Source organism: Trichoplax adhaerens, genomic scaffold (assembly GCF_000150275.1).
Source record: "Trichoplax adhaerens TRIADscaffold_4 genomic scaffold, whole genome shotgun sequence".
NCBI lineage: Eukaryota > Metazoa > Placozoa > Uniplacotomia > Trichoplacea > Trichoplacidae > Trichoplax > Trichoplax adhaerens.
Genome location: NW_002060946.1, coordinates 3,552,793 through 3,571,094, shown reverse-complemented (window position 1 = coordinate 3,571,094; position 18,302 = coordinate 3,552,793). Strand labels below are relative to the sequence as shown.

General features: G+C 35.6%; 3 protein-coding genes across 3 annotated transcripts; 1 reads left to right on the top strand and 2 right to left on the bottom strand.

Moving 5' to 3' along the window:
* Positions 1-701: 701 nt before the first annotated feature.
* Positions 702-4,368, bottom strand: TRIADDRAFT_55554 (uncharacterized protein; the record flags this gene model as incomplete). The annotated part of the gene is made up of 5 exons (XM_002111450.1): positions 702-940; positions 2,100-2,197; positions 2,670-3,001; positions 3,570-3,652; positions 4,287-4,368. The coding sequence occupies 5 exons, from the start codon at positions 4,366-4,368 to the stop codon at positions 702-704; spliced, it is 834 nt and encodes a 277-aa protein (XP_002111486.1).
* A 1,343-nt stretch (positions 4,369-5,711) lies between these two features.
* TRIADDRAFT_37531 (expressed hypothetical protein) lies at positions 5,712-9,656 on the top strand. Its single transcript, XM_002111942.1, has 10 exons — positions 5,712-5,729; positions 5,814-6,089; positions 8,364-8,438; positions 8,541-8,646; positions 8,748-8,789; positions 8,910-8,957; positions 9,053-9,097; positions 9,232-9,282; positions 9,387-9,449; positions 9,535-9,656. The coding sequence occupies exons 1-10, from the start codon at positions 5,727-5,729 to the stop codon at positions 9,567-9,569; spliced, it is 744 nt and encodes a 247-aa protein (XP_002111978.1). The 5' UTR covers positions 5,712-5,726; the 3' UTR covers positions 9,570-9,656.
* Positions 9,657-11,005: 1,349 nt separating this feature from the next.
* TRIADDRAFT_15757 (uncharacterized protein) lies at positions 11,006-12,806 on the bottom strand (the record flags this gene model as incomplete). The annotated part of the gene is made up of 7 exons (XM_002111449.1): positions 11,006-11,062; positions 11,151-11,254; positions 11,386-11,500; positions 11,614-11,763; positions 11,838-11,933; positions 12,198-12,344; positions 12,666-12,806. Coding segments are annotated over 7 exons (810 nt in total), but the record flags the coding sequence as incomplete, so codon positions are not given.
* Positions 12,807-18,302: the final 5,496 nt, after the last annotated feature.

Genomic DNA, 18,302 nt, shown 5'->3' with positions numbered 1-18,302 from the left:
CCGTTGTAGTACCCACTATATATCTTATAATATATGATGGTTGAAAAAAATGTAAAAAATTTAATGCATCATTGATTGATCATAGTTCCTTAGATTATAATAAAGAAGCGAAGCTACCGTTTGTTCAATCACTGAAACATAAATTATATTTGTACAGTATAGATATGTGTATACTGTTATTGTATCGCATTTAAAGTATTTAATGGGTTTATATGATGTTACTGTGAAATACTGTACTGTACTTTCCTGATATGATACATATATATATATATATATATATATATTGAAAGGTTCTGTTTTGTTATTGTGTAATTATGTTTTGTCTCAATTGATAACTTCCGTCTGCTTATGTTTATGTGATGGTCTGGTTCCTGATACGATTTATCTCGATTATTTCTACTATCCTATTTAATTTAATTGAACAAAAGCTTGCACGATCCGCATATATACCGAATGTACTTTAGATACAATTAAACATATGATTGTGCCCCACATTTGAAGAGTGTATTTTGTTAAATGTATGTCGACCATTCGATTGACTCATTTTATTTAATTGCATATTATATAAAATTCTTATGAAATTGGAATTTTAATGCGAAAATATATAAGGTGTTTGATGATTATTGAAATAAATCCTAATTCATCATTTATATAAATTATTGTTATCCAGTCATTTAGCGTGCTATTTTAAATAGTTATTACTATTGTGTATAATCACTATTTTCTCTAATGCTTCGAACACATCGCAGGAAATTGTCGATTCGAACTTTTTCAAGATCATTAAACCAATATCCATCCTTCTTAAAGTATGATCCTACAATTAATGCGTTAGCACGCGCGTAGTTATCTATATTTTCCAACGTAACACCAGAACCTACCAACACGGGGATGTCTACAGCATCGATGACATTATTAACTTCACTTTTTAGGGGAGGATCACCTGAGAAATGTAATATAGAAACTAATATTGTACTTCACGGTATATTTTATGATATAAATGGAGTTAAGGAAAGTTACTTCGATTGAAAATTGGGGAGTACTTACATGTATGGTAATTACTATATTACTGTACTGTACTTAATAATTTTCACATTAATATATACCATTATCGGCTGCGGTGTTTTACACTTTACGTGCTGAATTATATCTGATTAATTGATTGTCACGCAATGGGTAAAAGGTCCCTTTATTTAGTATCCATCCAACACTATGTATTGTCACTATATCATGTATCGTTAGTATCATTTACTATTTCGTCAATTTCATTGCTAAGGTTGAGGATTACGCAGCCATACAGATTTGGAACGAAAATAATAATTCACCTGCTAGTTTGCATCTAATAATTAAATTTATCAGGGCCGCATGATATTGTAAGGATGTTTGTTGTTTTAGTTTAATGAAAAGCTGCTACACAAGAATAGTATGCAACTACTGTACTATTTGTAGGGGTGAGCGTCTTAAGTGTGCACATTGACTATATCCAATACTGCTCAAGTCTTATTAAGTTTCCTACACTCTCTGAAAGATTGATATGAAAATTTCACACAGTAGTAGAGGTATTAATGTAGCGCAATAAATACTGTAAGTTTCGGAAGTACTTAAGCGTTATTATGACTGCTTTATCAATATTTGAAGGCATAAACTACCAGTGAATAATAAAAGTGGCCAGAAATTGAGGATAGTTCCATTTTAGAACAATTTAAGGTTCGGACGGTTTTTCGGTTGCTAAATGTTCTCAAACTATTGACTATAGACTACAGTCCAACGAAATCATGTGTGGCAGTTACATTACTGGTATAAAACTGTAATATAAATAATACGCATATTAATTTCCACTATTTCATCATTTGTAACTTTGTTACAAAAGTTCAAGTTGTCTACATGATTGTGCAACTTTAGTGCATTACGAAACTCGTATGCATCCATTACGGAGCAGTGTCATAACTAGATCTTTCAGTAGAACATAATTAGTTTGTGGGATATTTTATGGGTTAATTAAATACAGATTTCATTACGTAGGTTGTGTAAATGGTCATATGGATGAGAATATCAATACAAGAATTCAATATGGTTCGTTAAAGTGGAGTTATTTTAGATACCTGTACTAGAGCCAGTAATTATGACACCATCACTTCGGCAAAATTGAGCAGCCTTGGCTGAATCGATGGTATCTACATCCGCAGTAATTGCATGAGAACTAGTTTAAGTAAATATAAAATAATTTTAGTGTAAAACAAAACCATTGGCAATGACTATGAGCTTATCAATACTAGGAATTATATAGTATGCTGAAATTTAACATCGTTTATCATTGGAAAGCTGGCGAAGTTGTCGCTATTTATGTAGCTGCTATCTCCATAATGTAGAGTACATTTCTTTCATATTGGTAGATTTACGATTTATAATCTTCAGTTTATATTACGAAATTGAGGTAAAAGTATCAATGGAACAGTATAGTTATTAGTGTTATTTATAAAATGGCGTACACTTGAGGTAGATAACGTTGAGATTATCGTACAATATCGCTCATCCGAAGGCTTTAGATAGAGTTATAGCAGTGCATGCTCGATAATTTATAGCTAAGGATAGGGTATAACGCGCTTCAACCTTTGATACGAGTACGCTATGGCTATAGGAATTTGTCTTTTAAGGTTATTTTGTTATCTAACCTATGTTTTTTTTTGATGTCGGCAAATATTAAAATATCGTCAGCATTGATGCTCTTTCGATAACGTAGAATTTCACCGGCACAACTGTCAATAAAGCCTTCATCTGCTACGTGAGAATAAACATATCCTTCTACGCGGACAAAATCTAAGCCAGCAGCTTTACAAGCACCTAAAGCTTCTTTATTGGCAGCAGCGAGTATTTGTAGGCCACAGGGTAATTTTGTTTTTGACTTCACTTCGTAACCCAAAATAGACATTGCAGAAACAATCTCAGGGCCTAAGTTCTTCTTAATATATGGAACATCGTGCATATTTTCTACCATCAGGGCATCCTGAAGGTCAGAGAATTGATGAAGAAGACATTTATAAAACTATAATATCATATAGTGGAAAGGTGATATCAATGACTGTTGTAGCGCTATTATTTTATAGAGCTAGTTTACAGTTTATGGAAAATATAGTGAACATCTGTCTAACTCTTGCTGGTGATATATACAGTATGTGCAATTTATGATATTGACTAATACGATGTAATTGAAGTACATTGAGTAATATTGATGGCAATTTGTAATCGATGAAGGGCTATTGATTGCAAACTGTGTAACAAGCATACCATTCTTTTTCTGTGTTGCATACGTATTGGACTGACGATTTTAAAGGATATAATATAGAATTGAAAAGCATGTTCACACTGACTATTTGATCATTTGGGTCGATATTGGTTGGTAATAGTATGGTGATGATAATGACACTGTTGTTCAAGGATTTTTGCATCTACAAACTGTATCGCATAATAGCTATGGTAGTATGGCCAAGTAAGAAGCATTTGCTGTAGTATGAGTCGTCCATTGATGTCGTATACAAGATTAGGATTGATTTTATGTTATGACTAAGACGTACAATTCCAGCTTTTGAATATATTTCAGCTTCGTGTAAAACCTTTTGAATAATATCAGGCATCGACATACGATTTGCTGGAGTACCTGGTTGAATAGGAGAAGATATATGTTGGTTATAGTTGTAAGAAGAGGCATTTAATAGTAATATCAATCCTTTCAATGAAAAGGTTAGTCTATTCAGCTACACTATTACTTGTTGTAGTTTCCTTACTACACAGTACAGTCTACAATGATAATATCAACTTATATAAACAGTTGTGCAATGCAGCTCCAATGGATACCTGAACTGGATTAAAGTAGACGTACAGTACAGTACTATGTGGACACTGTACAGTATGTACTGTATGATCTGAGTACAATGTACACAGATGATCTCGTACTAAGAACAATAATAATGCTGTTCACTCAGGGGACAGCATACCGTCGTGAGAGACTTGTAAGGGAAGTTGGTGATCTAATCTACATTGGGTATTTAGCTAAATCTGGCGTGATGGCATCCTATGATGTTCATCGACTACACTAGTACTGACCTATTCCTTACTGGTAACTTGTCGATTAGAACTGTAGGAAAAGTGAATCCATTTAAAGAGTAGGAATGGTACTTTATGGATCGCCTACAAACTGTGCGTCGACACATTCCCTATTTCCAGCTTTTGCATTACCACTGTAGAAAAACTGAATGAATTGGAGAAGTAGACGTAGTATTTTATTCAATCACCTGGTAAAGCCGGTACATGTAACATGCCAATAGTAACTAGCCGAAGTCGTCGGAAAACATTTTGAAAACGAATACAAGACATTCTTCATACGTAGTCGAAAGAAGGGTTTGCCAGTGTGAAAACACTCGAGCGATACCGTGCGCTAAATACAGTAGAAGGCTACAAACCTCTACAGTATGCCTTTAAATGTAGTTTTGCAGTTTGCCGACCGCAAAGACATTTCAAAATTTTCCGAGCTCTGGTGTGGACTTTGGACCCTTCAACTCACCAGTCATTTCCTGCCCCATTGTTTTGCCATTGTACAATGTACAGTGTTTACTGTACAGTACAGTACTCCAGTATCCCAGAATTCTAGGCCACCGTAGTACTGTACGATACAATACGTACAGGATACTGTACTACGGTAGCCCAGAATTCTGGGATACGGTACTGTACGGTAGTGTAAACACTGGTATTGTACAGTACAGTAGACTGTTCTACGGTAGCCCAGAATTGTGGGATACGGTCGTGTACAGTAGAGTGTCGAGTGTACACTGTACAGTACTGTCCGAACTACAATACTTAGTACTGAGTATACTGTACTGTACAGTAGTGTAGAAGCCTGGCCCAGAATTCTGGGATGCGGTACTGTACTGTACAGTACACTGTGCTGTAAACACTGGTATTGTACAGTAGACTGTTCTACGCTAGTCCAGAATTCTGGGATACCGTAGTGTACTGTCAGAACTACAATACTTAGTACTGAGTATACCACAGAACAGTACCAGTAAAAGTAGTGAAGAAGCTTGGCCCTGAATTCTGGGATGCGGTACTGTACACTGTGCTGTAAACACTGGTATTGTACAGTAGACTGTTCTACGCTAGCCCAGAATTCTGGGATACCGTAGTGTACAGTACTGTACTGTAGCGTACAGTGTACAGTACTGTACTGTAGCGTACAGTGTACAGTACTGTACTGTACTGTACTGTACTGTCAGAACTACAATACTTAGTACTGAGTTTACCACAGAACAGTACCAATAGAAGTACTGTACTGTAGAGAAGAAGCCTGGCCCTGAATTCTAGGATGCGGTACTGTACTGTACAGTTGAGTGTACTGTACACTGTGCTGTAAACACTGGTATTGTACAGTAGATTGTTCTACGCTAGCCCAGAATTCTGGGATACCGTGGTGTACAGTGTACAGTACTGTACTGTCAGTACTACAATACTTAGTACTGAATACACTACAGTACAGTGTTGAGTACAGCAGTCCAGGACTGATGGCAGCGACTGGCCACAGTGAAAAAGGAACTATACTGCAGTGGTATAGAGTGGAAGGTGCATTGGAACGTCTCAAGTGCGTCGTTGTAACTTGCAAGTGGGTAGACCATCTTGAATCGACGATCTGACATTATCCTTCTTCATCAGTTGTATCGAAGTAATCTTGGACAGCAATCATGGTATTTGAATCCATCCTAATCTTCTTTTGAAGCTAATATCTTTTTTGTAACCCTTTCTTGTATTATTTCTTGTCGCTTTTTTAGCCTGTCAGTAAAAAATCCAAGATGGCTATGCACATCAATTACAGGATGCGCGCCACTTTGCAGGATACAAGGATGTTTATTGGTACTTTATTAGCTTATGATAAACATATGAATATTGTATTGGGGGATTGTGATGAATTTCGTAAGATTAAATCAAAGTCATCCAAGAATCAAGAACGTGAAGAAAAAAGGTCTTTAGGCTTAGTAATATTACGTGGTGAAAATCTGGTGTCGTTAACAGTGGAAGGTCCTCCGCCAGCAGAAGTAAGTCTTCTTGTCCATGTCATCGGTAGATGTGACATAAAAAGGCATTTCATCCAATGCCATGACTATTCCCCCTATTCTGTACAGTTAATGTTCATTGCTCTTCTTCTTCTCAACTACTGAATAATGGACAGTGATGACTAGTAATGACCGTATCAATAATAATAGTCAAGACCGCCAATGGACTCGACGTTTTAGGAGTTCTTGAAATGAGAGAGCATTATGTTTCACTTTTTCATCTCTCTACTACAGTTGGCCTATCAAACTTCAACTTGAAGATAAAATTGACGAGTTGTACGCAATAGTGATCACATCTTTCAATTCGTAGACGACATTGCAGGCGCTACTACATGAGTTAGTAGCTCTATTTTGCCTACAATGTGAGACAATAACATCATTTTGTAGCTTGAAGCAATTGTTGTTACAGTTTTCCATTCAGTGGTGTGTTGGTATATGAGGACATCTTTAGTAGCTTGGTACGGTAGTTTGCCACAGTTTTGGATCCATAGCTGATATTACAGGTGCTAGTGTGTGGACTTTAGGTTATAAACTACAGCATGGACAGCTTCGCAAGGTAGTTGCGCCAATTTCAATTCATAGATAATCTGTGGACTTGTAGCACTTACATGTTGCTAGAGACAATCATCATTTTTTGATTGCTTTGCACAGTAGTTGCCACTGATTTCCATTTATAGACAACGTTGCAGGAATGAGCACATTGAGTAGTAGCTTTTTTGTACATGTGGCTTGGGACAATGATAACCTTTGTGGCTTCACATGTTAGTTTTGCCATGCCATAGCTTTCCATCCATAGACAATGTTAGAGATACAATGTGTGGACTTGTGGAAAAGGATAAATGTTATAGCTTTGAACGGTAGTTGCTGCTAACTTCGATTCATAGACAACATTCGATGTTGCTTGGGATAATGATTCATTTTTAGTTACATTATAACTGTGACGGTATCCCATTTGCAGCATAGCAGTCAATTTACGTTAAAGACAGAGTAGTATTATACAGAATTACTCAGTTAAAACTAATTCTCCATAGTGCTTGAAAGATCTAGAATAGCTAAAAAGTGAAGATTTGCAGTGGTTTCGTCGTTTTCCTTAGTGTTGCGTGTTTGTTGTACTGTACAGTATATTAGTATGTTTCTTTCTTGGTGTTTTCACTTTATGTATTTACAGCGTATTATGGAGTCCATCATATGCATAACTGTACTCTATAGGGTAATGATTGGTGAGAACGAGTTCATTCTGAAAGCGGTAGTTATAAATTTATTATTAACATCAAAATGGAAATTTTGAGTCCTGAAAGTTTGCCAGCAGTGGTGAAAAGGATAGGCTTACATACGAGTAATACTACCACAGATAGCAGATTATTGATATCTCATGCTCGTGTAACAGCGAGGTACAGTCATCGACTGAGTCATTTATCGGTTATTTTGTGCCCGCCATAGTCATTGCCTTGGACCATTAAGGCTGCAGTTGCATTTGGTAGCCCATATCTTTGCTCAATGCATTCTAATATCAATATAATGGATGAGTATTGAGATTTGAGTGATATTTGCTGTACAGGAAAGTGCTACAGTATACGTTGTATGCGTAGACTCATTTAATATTATTTTTATTAATATGCGAGAAGTCTGATTCGAATATTATAGTATAGTAAATACTATGCCTTGAAATTCGTAGCATTACTTGTTGTATTGAAAATTAGTAGTATTTCGATGATAACTCGTTTATAGAATTGATTAAAAGCTATAAGTATAAATTTTAGGTTATTTATACGACTGTACTTATAGTCATTGCATAGTACTTATTTGAGGATAATGAATCAAAAGAATGGGTATTCCTAAAGATGAAAAAGATTGTACTATACTGTAGAAGAGTTAACTGTTCCATGGATGGGATATTAAAACAACCTTCAGATAAATTAAATATCATTCTAGTGTATGAAATACCGGAAAAGATGTAATTGACTGAACGGTTGAAATGTTCATGATGGTGATTATGATCAATCAATCGTATAAATAGGTGTAATATAACTACTGTATTTTCCCTAACATTCGATCATTTCATCCACGTTTGTCAAGTGTACTATTTGTGCAAATGGTACTTATTGTAGAAATGACAACATTTAGGTATCTTAAATTTATGTTTATTTCATTTATAAATTCAAGCAAGGTTTTTGTTATATATGTCCTGCAATACAATAAACGAGAAACTCGTATATCACACGAGTGTGTTGTTGTATGACTGACAAGTCTGGTATTAACTTTATATAGGAAAGAGCAAGAGTTCCTGGCTTTTCTGCCACTCCTGGTCCTGGCATTGGCCGTGCAGCAGGAAGGGGAGTGCCCGTTGCTCCTGCAGCAGCTGCTCCACCTGGTTATTATTAAATATCTACCAACTCTAAAATACTTTCTGTACTGATGCATTGCTTTTCATAGTTATACTGAGAGATTGCAATTTCTTCTGTTTATCAAACAGGCCTTTCGGGACCTGCAAAAGGTGTTGGTGGGCCTGGACAACAAGTTATGACACCTCAAGGTCGTGGGGCTAGTGGTGGTAAGGGTATAGTTTTTGCATTCTTGTTTATCTCAGTGTTGATATTTTAGTGCGGTAAATATTCCATGAAGTCTTATTCAGCGAAATTTCTAAATTAATAGCACCTCCACAATTTCCACCTTCGGCAGTTCCTGGCCCTCCAGGTACGTGATGAAAATTAATAGCCGACAAAAAAATTACAATGCTCTCACAGATTTTGAACTGCGAGCAATTATACTTGTCTATCAACACATAACTCAAGTGAATAAATTTTTCGTTTATAGGTTCAATGCCTCCAGGTGGCCCACCCCGTCCTGCAGCTCCTATTGGAGGTATCATATGTACTACTTTATGATATTACTCGTTTTCGTAAGCCCATTTGAAAGTAGTTCGGATGATAAATGATTTATTTTTCGGTGATCTTTAGGGCCCCCAATGATGGGCCGTGGTATGCCTCCAAGAATGCCACCAGGTAACTTACACGCTGTGTCTAGTATTTTCATCTTTAGATAATACTGTTTTCTGAGTAACATCTGTTAGGTTTTATAAAGCACTCTTTAATATAAAGATTTCTTACATGTCTAAATATAAATTCACTCAACATAGGTCCTCCTGGCGGTCCTCCGCTATTTGGGATGCCACCTATGCCGCCTGCTGGTAGGCTAATTTTATTTTGAGGATATTGCTTCCTTTGATATTGTAACAATTCTGTTATATAAGAAAGATATAGTTTGCAAATTTTTAACATTGTGAATTTCTAGGTATGTCAAGGGGTATGCCTCCGCCAGGTATGCCAGGAGTTCCTCCACCCGGAATGCCTCCTCGTAAGTGCAAATTTGTATCTGAGTAAAGTCAATGAACGTTTTTAATTATATTAAATTCATGATATTTTATTCAAATATCTACTAGGACCACCAACAGGGGCTCGTCCGCCACCATCGTAATACTTTTTTCCTTAATACACTGTGTTGAAGTTTTGTATATTTTATATTCTATTCATCAATACCGACTTAAATTCCGACAAATTGTCAGATTCTGTAAATGCTACTGCTTGACCACCATAGGAAGGCTTTTTTTTGTTACATTTCTCAGCTCCAAAAATGTGTTTTAATCTCGACCTTAGGTATTTAAGTTTATTTCATAGTGAAATAAAGATACCCATAAATTATTGGATTTATATATTGAAAGGATTATTTGTGGTTGTACGCTAAATGGATAATAGCTATAGTTAAGAATTCGTACGTCTGACCTTTTCGTACCATTGTTTGAAAAACTCGTAGTCTGCGTGGTACTCGCAAAATTTCGTTAGATTCTTAGTAGATGCTAAATAGGAAATGGCGTTAATGAAATATGCTCGTTAGTACAATTCATGAGGCCCTTCTCAAAGTATCAATCAATCAATTATACGTACAGTAGCTTTTATCAAGTTAAACTTTTACGGCAATTTGCAAAAAAAATCATAGTAACGGCTAATGACACTGTTGACGTTTTTAAGACGTAGAATAGCACTCTATGAAATCGCCAAAAATTTTATTACAATAACCAAATGATAGAAATTCTTATACGTGGAACACAATATATAATATTATACGGCACGGTATACATTCAGAATAAGATGTAGAAAGCATGTTCTAAGTGTGTACAGTACAATTCACATTCATCTTGCACTCGCTGGCTTGAAATTTCGAGGTTGTTTTAGTGCTTAGTGTACCCCATTGCTTATGTACAAAATTACTAAATAAGGACTACAATAGATAAAGAAGGAATAATTATTCTCTTATAGATAGGTATTTCATTGATATACCTTGCAGCGATGTTAGATACAACAAAGCTTCCATTTCCATGTATGAAACAGATTAGCCAAATACAGTCAAATAATTATAAGTAATAATTGCATTTAAAAAAATTGACTATCGTTATACTATGCTTTTAATGCTTCGATTGAAATCTAAAACATTTTTACATATTATAGTGCAAAAAGCACAATTTTGTCGTCAAAACATTAATATACAGTATATCTTTCAGATATGTTCAATAACAACGATACTTGATATTAATAATGCAATGACGTAACTGTGAAAACGAAATCTCAATATGATGTAATTTTTTACAGTAATAAAAGAATATTGAACATATTTAATACATAACTAACAAATGCAAATAACTTTAAGAAAATTTAATCTGATCTAAATTTTTTCTTTTTGCTGCTGTCAGGAGGAGTTATCACAGCTTCAGATACTTTCGGGGAAGCGGGTTGATCAATAAACGCGTTTGTAGTTAATTTGTCAGCTATTACCTGTGATTTTTCCTAGCGAGGGGAAATGATAATAGTAATTATTATAGTACATTTCAAAGAAGCTATTTACAGGTAATGGTGTACCAGCAACGTAAGATCAACGTGATGAGTCTGAATCCTATGCAGGTCAAGCTTTGGAATCTATATTACAAAGATCATATAAGAAACTAACTTAAAAAATAGACTCTAATTGCAATAGATGTAACAGATAATCAAAATTCAATATTACATTGTTAATAGTTTGGATTTCATAGGAAGTACAGTATTTCTTTACAGTTTCGTATTTAGGCATCATCCAGGATATACAGCTAGTGAGATTTTCCCATAAATACCCTGAAAGGAGTAGAAAAAATTGATTAAGTATTGTAGGTCCTTGCATTGAAACAAATTGAAAAGTTAGAGTGGATTTTACTGATAACGAGATTTTCGTTTTCAATTCGTTACGTAAACTCAATTTAACATACCAGTGCAATCAATAGCTAATTGCTTGGATGGAGCAATTAAATAGAAGGCAGAAGCAGCGATACTTCTATAGGAGTGCATGAGGCACCAAGAATCTAGTATGCATAAATCTATCAACTAAAAAGTTGAAAAGAGCAGTCGATTACGATTACGTGTATGGCTTTCATTTAGCCGTAAATAAACTGCATATTAACGTATAAATTTTACAAAATTAAGATGGCTTGCATTACTCGAATTGCTTTCATGTATAGATCACCACAATAAGTTGGATATAGCATGTCACCAACAGGCTCTTGCGATGATAATTTGATATTAAATAGTTGCACATAGACATTCAGCCAGGATGTTACCGTAACTGGTGAGAGCTGGAATTCCAGTGTCTAAGCGTAGATTAAATAGGAAGTTTTAACTGCATAATAAGAAAATCTTACGGAATTGAATTTAGCAACTGTACCTGAAGTAGTTGAAGCTCTAATTTGATTATATCATCTTCACTGCACGCACTATCGGTAACATACGCAAATTCTGATACCTGTGGCGGCTGGATTTCCTAAATCCAAAAATAGCCTTAATTTAGTGAATCATAACGACATAAATATTACAGAATTATATTATGTACAACACAACAGAAGTTCATCGAGAACTTGGTCGCAATTGTACACCTCCCAATTAGATAATACGAAAGCTGATTCTCACAGATATTTATCGTACAAGACCATATAGTATTAACACAAATTCATACAGAGAGCTACAATAGTTGATACGTAATCATAAAGTATCAGTTTTAGGCCTTATTTTATTATTAGCTAATAACCTCAATTTTTGCAGCAATGAATAAACAGGTTGTACCAATTAACTGTAGTTTTTGCTTGAGAATGTTATCGCTAAGTGATAAGTATCTGTCTAAGTAATCCATGGCCATGTAAAATGTTTCTCTTTGCATCTTAAACGATTCACACACCTGAAAGATTGATATACAATCTGGATTAGCTCATATATTGGTCGATAATATCGATAAAAACTTCTTACGAAGTACTGTAAACAACATGGTAAAGTTACAATGTAAACAACGATGTAATTGATATACTCTGACTGGGTAGTATTATCAAGGTGTAATGAATGCATTATATCAATAGAATCTAAACAGCACATATCCAAGTTTGATATATCGGCTAATAGTATTCTTATATTTGTCTTTTAAGGTTAAGTTAATAGCAAGTGTATAGTACCAGTGAAGGTGAAGATACTACATTGCGATAATCAACATCAAGTATTATCCTACCTCCATCATCCAGTCTAAAAGGATGCCTCTCATGTTTGGAACAAGATTTGGATGTCGATCAAAGCAATCTGGGCTGCGCTTGAAATTATTATCATTTTCTATCATAACTTGCCACACTTCTTTCCTGTCAGCCCAGCTTAAGACAGGTAAAGGGCTACTGGAGATTGACAGGTTATTATTCTCCCGCGCGTGTTGGTTGCAACCAGCAACTTCTTGAATTTTCGGTGTGGTAGGTGAATCGAAAGGGGTTGTAGTTGTTAAAGATGTTGAAATACCACTGAAATCATATTTCGCAGGTAAATCCTCCTAGGAATAGAGTTTGTTACCGGTTATTATTTCAATGGATACTGTACTGGATCGCCAAATGTTATATTGTTTTACAAACTGGTACTGTAATTCCAATAGGACACGACACGTTGGTCGACTAATTACGGACAGACGTCTCCTTTAAAGCACCGATTTGGGTGATACGATAGCAATAATTCTATTTGCAAAAGGAGTTAACTGGAACCTTCAGAATATTAAAATTAATTAGTGCTATAGTTCCGGATGAGTCAAGAGATGGGTGGATCTATTGCATAAAAATTCATTCATTGGTAGGCGCCTGGCGCCTAATAACATGATTTGTATAGAACTCTAGTGTACGGTACCGTACCAGACCATACATTATACCATACCAACTCATCAAATATTGTACTGTACTATTAAAATTTCAACGATCGTGACGTAAGGATTTGCATTGTTACGCTAACACCAATTAGAATGATGTATGACAAAGGAATTGTGTCAGATGACAGATTCTATTGGCGCCAATAAATAAATTGGCGGGAATGTCTTGTTTTCTTGAACGTTCATTCATACGGTAATAAGCAACTGTGTTGGTGAGGCTGCGTAGGTTTTATAGTCGACAGCGAGTATATGTAAGGAAATTTTCTATTTAATTTCATACAAACAGTACATACTCGTATTTCAACTGATTGTAAAATGGATGATTAGAAAAAGATTGATCTCTGATAGTCGTAAAATTTCGTATATTGATAACTGAAGTGGGACTAGTAAAAATTGATGTTGCATGAGGTCGGAAAATTGTAAAACGAAAGACACTTGTAGTATATACAAAAATTATGCAAATGAAAACACAGTATTGTATTTCCTTTCTCTAATCGGACGGGTGCTCCTTTTATTCTCTACTTAGCGAATATCATCATCACTGTCATTATAATTGAGGTAGAATTGTCCTTGAACGATGCTACTGTATAGTACCATTGTCGGTAGTGGTCGACTGCTAGTGATTTATAAGGAGAGATTTTCGAGTAGACTAAAACCGGCAAACGCGAGTGTGAATAAAATAAATAAATTGAGCCCGATGTACTGTAATTACTAAGAATACTGCAAACTGGGCATATAGCAGAGATCTGATGTTGAGTGTGAAACAAGCATAGTACTTTAATATTAACAGAACATAAAGTGGGTTTGCGAAATTTGCAAACTACAGTGTAGTAAAATGATAACGATATAGTATGCTATCATCTGCACAAAATGAATATTGTATAGTCTAACGCTAATACATACGTCTCTGGCTTGCAATTTTCTCGCAGGATCACCTTCTAAATCCTATACGTTGGTTAAAACATATTTGTTACGGCTAATTCACACTTAGCTTATACTTACAATGTGCAACAATGTCTAGGCGTTGCACGAGCAATTGTAATTGCGAGTCTGGTCTATCAACGACGATATCGAAAAGTACGGAAATTACAAGTTTAAGTTAAATTGCTTTATACATTTACTTAGAAACAGTAATATAATCACCATCGGTGATATAGTCACAAATTAGTGTGATTCACTTACATCGGCTTTTCTTTTATTTTCCGTTTTCGAAACCATTAGAGAATCATCAGTACTCCTAATGTAGTAACCGTACATATATACATGTTATTTTAGTCTTAGTTTTATAAATAACAGTAAAAAATAACTGTGATCGTAAATTAGCTGTGACTTGATTCATTTAAAACTGTAGCTACAAATATTCAAGTAGCTGATACTCGCATTCACATAGGAATATCATCTTAATTATATTACTATTATGTATAGCGCCAGATTTATCAATTCTGAATGAAGGCTTAGAATGTGCGATGCTGAGGTTGATAAGCTAATTGGTCACCGACTACGGTACTGTATTCAAATTTCGTGCCGTAAAAATTGTCTAATCGAATCATAGTGCAAGTTCATCTCTAGGGTTTTCCTATGCACCGCTATTATATTCATAATAAATATCTGTAATTAAGCAGTTAGTCAGTGAAATTTGATTGGTCTTTTGCGACTCTTTTACGAATAATTCTAAATATCGTATAATGACGAATGCTGTAGAATGTGTTGGTGAACTATAAGGCTATACTGTAGAGTACAGGATAAGGAAAAAGCTTGTTACATGTTACCATGATTAGTTAGATACTGAAATTAATTGATGTGATATACGTATTATCGTCAAGGAGAAGAGTGAACGTAATAACGAAGTGTATTATCGTAATAAGTTGAGGCTTTTTCATTGATAATTGTGCATTAATAATACAGGATTATTATTGCATGCTGTTGTAGCGGAATTATTGTACTACTGTATGCTGTACTTAGTGTGCTGATATCCAATCCTAAAGAGCGCGAAGAATTAGTCTTGATTTTCTGTACTACCGTACGGTGTAACGGACTTACAGATTTTTCTTTTACCTGTGAATTTGTATAATATGATATTGCCATAGAGGCGTAGCTTATATTCTTAAACTATTGGGAAGAAAAGTAAGCGGCATAGGCACTGAGTTAGTGGAAAAAAATAAATGTTGAGGTTTTAAACTAGAATGCTGTGTCTCAAATAAAATCCAATGACTGTATACCTCGATAATGGGCAAACCATGAAATGACAAGTCAAAAAAGCAAAAACGTCATGTTGGACATATCGCGCTATACGTAAAATACCATGCCTATGACTGTTGCTACTCATTGTAATTAATCGGAGCATGCCCCTGCAAATACCATGGTTAATCGTTGACGAAATACAAAACGATGACAAGAGAGTATGTACTTTAATCTTGTGAGGATCGAAGTTGTGAAGTAGACACTATTTTACAGCTGCAGCACGCGTATAAATAAGTCCATTAAATCCTAAGTTGGTAACATAACGAGCGCGCGATCACATAGGATAACCTTAGTAGCACTGTAATTAGTTGATTGTCTTACAGTAGTCTATCAGATTGAGATTATGCATTTTATTGTGTAGCGCGGGCGAAAGGATAGATATTCATGTCAAAGATAATTGAAGCTTCATTTGCCACATGCACATATGAAATTATCCAACATTTATTCACAATCTTGGAATTATAATATAATACATTAATTCTTGTCAAATCAAATTTTAACCTTATCTTGCAATCCATCGGTAGGATAGCTGTGGAGAAGAGTGCAATAGCTATAGTGAATGACTGGCGGTCAAGGTTCAAACGCTTCAAACCATATAGTTAGTCTACGGTTGTCAGCGGCAGTAGTGCTTGCTTGGAACAGAGAGTTATCAATCTATCGCTAGCGAGCTAAACCGCAAAAGGGAAAGGCTACTTGTTGTACTTCACCCTTTGCAATCAATCTTCCTTGTCCATGTGGTACTAGTATAGAAAGCTAGAAGAATGGATAGTTAATGTTGTAAGAAGTGATCGTATCTTGCCTAGCCTTTGCAATGATGACTACCGTATCAAAGTATGAATACAGTAGTCCAAGAAACCTGTTGACGACTATATATACAGTACACGTTTTTTCTGCCCCTTTTGAAGAAATTCACTCGTCGCAGCCTCCCCTTAAGGTTCGGTTCGCTCGCTCACTGTTGAGTTCCTTCATGTTGATACAGTACAGTTACAGTACTCCTCTGACAGGATGTAAATACTGTACACTGTACACTGTACCGTACTGTACTGTGCCAACGGGATTGACTACCCCTCAGTACAGTAGTAGTAATGCAGTCCAAGTATCAACCTCGACACTACTGTAGTGACCGTGGTGTGCACATTGGACACTGTACAGTACAGTATCTTGCAGTGTGCTGCAAAATACGGATACGTTCTGGACTCAGCAAGTAGCACATGCCCTGCACATTAGCGGGTTAAAAAATGGGTATGAGTGCAATCCCGAATAAATACATATTCATATTTGCTCTTTCTATTATGGATAGTTGAGCAAAGGAGTGGTACAGTAATGCTATCGTCCGTCTGCAATCCTTTCCAATAATGTACTAGTGCCGACTGCTGCTTTACGCTTGGTCGCAATCACATCATCGAGATCTCCAATCAATGATCTCTGTGACAACTGACAAGCATCAGCCACGAACAAATTTCCAAACAGGCTCTCTTTCGCTTTTTCGAGTCGAGTTTTCAACTCTGTAGTTAGCCATTGCTGCAAAATAAAAAATAGCTGCAGATATTTGCAGTTTCGTTGCAGCCAGTGTTACGCTCATTATTTTGGTTTTGTGCAGAGAAATTCCTAGGACAATTCTAGAAATTGGCGCAATGGGCATGCATATTACGTAATATACAGCTATCTACCTGTGCCGTAGCTATTCGCTATATATATATATATATTTTTTTTATATCTATGTTATACTATTTGCCGTAACGTACGGCGATGTATAAAGCATATGGATATACACTTTACCTATTCAAAATTTAGAATTTACAATCAGGATGAATGAAGTAATGAACTACTGTGCTATAATATACACAGTATATACGTAATGCAATCTATGTAATGTCTATGTTATACACGTAATATACTGTATAATCAGGGACTATAATTAGGGACTCGACCAAATTGACGTTAAATGGAGACTTGCTGTGCAGTACCTCATCCATTGCCAACTGCTGATTGCCGAAACACAGTAAAGTCCATTGTACACTGCGCTGTACAGTATAGTGAATGAATTCAATTGAAATTGATTTCTGACGAACAACCGTATAGTAAACACTTGCAGCAACCCTATTGATTAGAAACATATTCATGAATGAAAAGGAGATTAGAAAAATTCGATTGAAGGCTTGAAGATTTCGATGTGAATCAGATTGAGAAAATTTTCCTAAATTGTGAGATACTGTAGAGTAAAACCATCCAATTGATTTATCAAATAAAATTCCAGATTGAAATTGAAATTAATTAATATTGGCAGTAGTTTTGTCATTTGGCACGGCTGATTAATACTGTACGCTTTTATTCCAGTGCAGTCATCATCATGCATGTTGGCGTATTGTACTGTACTGTACAGTACACAGGGCCATGAACTTCTTGAAATGCATAAATAATGATACTGTAGAGTACAGTAGGCCCAGCCATAATAACCCCGATTACTCAGATACTCAGCGTAAATAGCTTAAACGATGATACATTATTGTCAAAGCTATTAACGCTGAGTATCTGAGTCAGGTCTAATCTGAGTAATCGGGGTTATTATGGCTGGGCTTACTGTACAGTATTGGTTGGCAAAACCAGGAGCAGAAGACTTTTTGAAATGCATGAATAATGGTCATACAGTACACTGTAGGCCCAGCCATAATAACCCCGATTTCTCAGATTGCGTATTACTGTACACTGTACAGTATTGGTTGGCAA

Excerpts from the sequence above, each read along its gene's own strand:
- TRIADDRAFT_37531 (XM_002111942.1), top strand. Across the intron at positions 8,790-8,909 it reads GGCAGTTCCTGGCCCTCCAG|GTTCAATGCCTCCAGGTGGC; the intron begins GTACGTGATGAA and ends TTTCGTTTATAG. Across the intron at positions 9,283-9,386 it reads GCCACCTATGCCGCCTGCTG|GTATGTCAAGGGGTATGCCT; the intron begins GTAGGCTAATTT and ends GTGAATTTCTAG.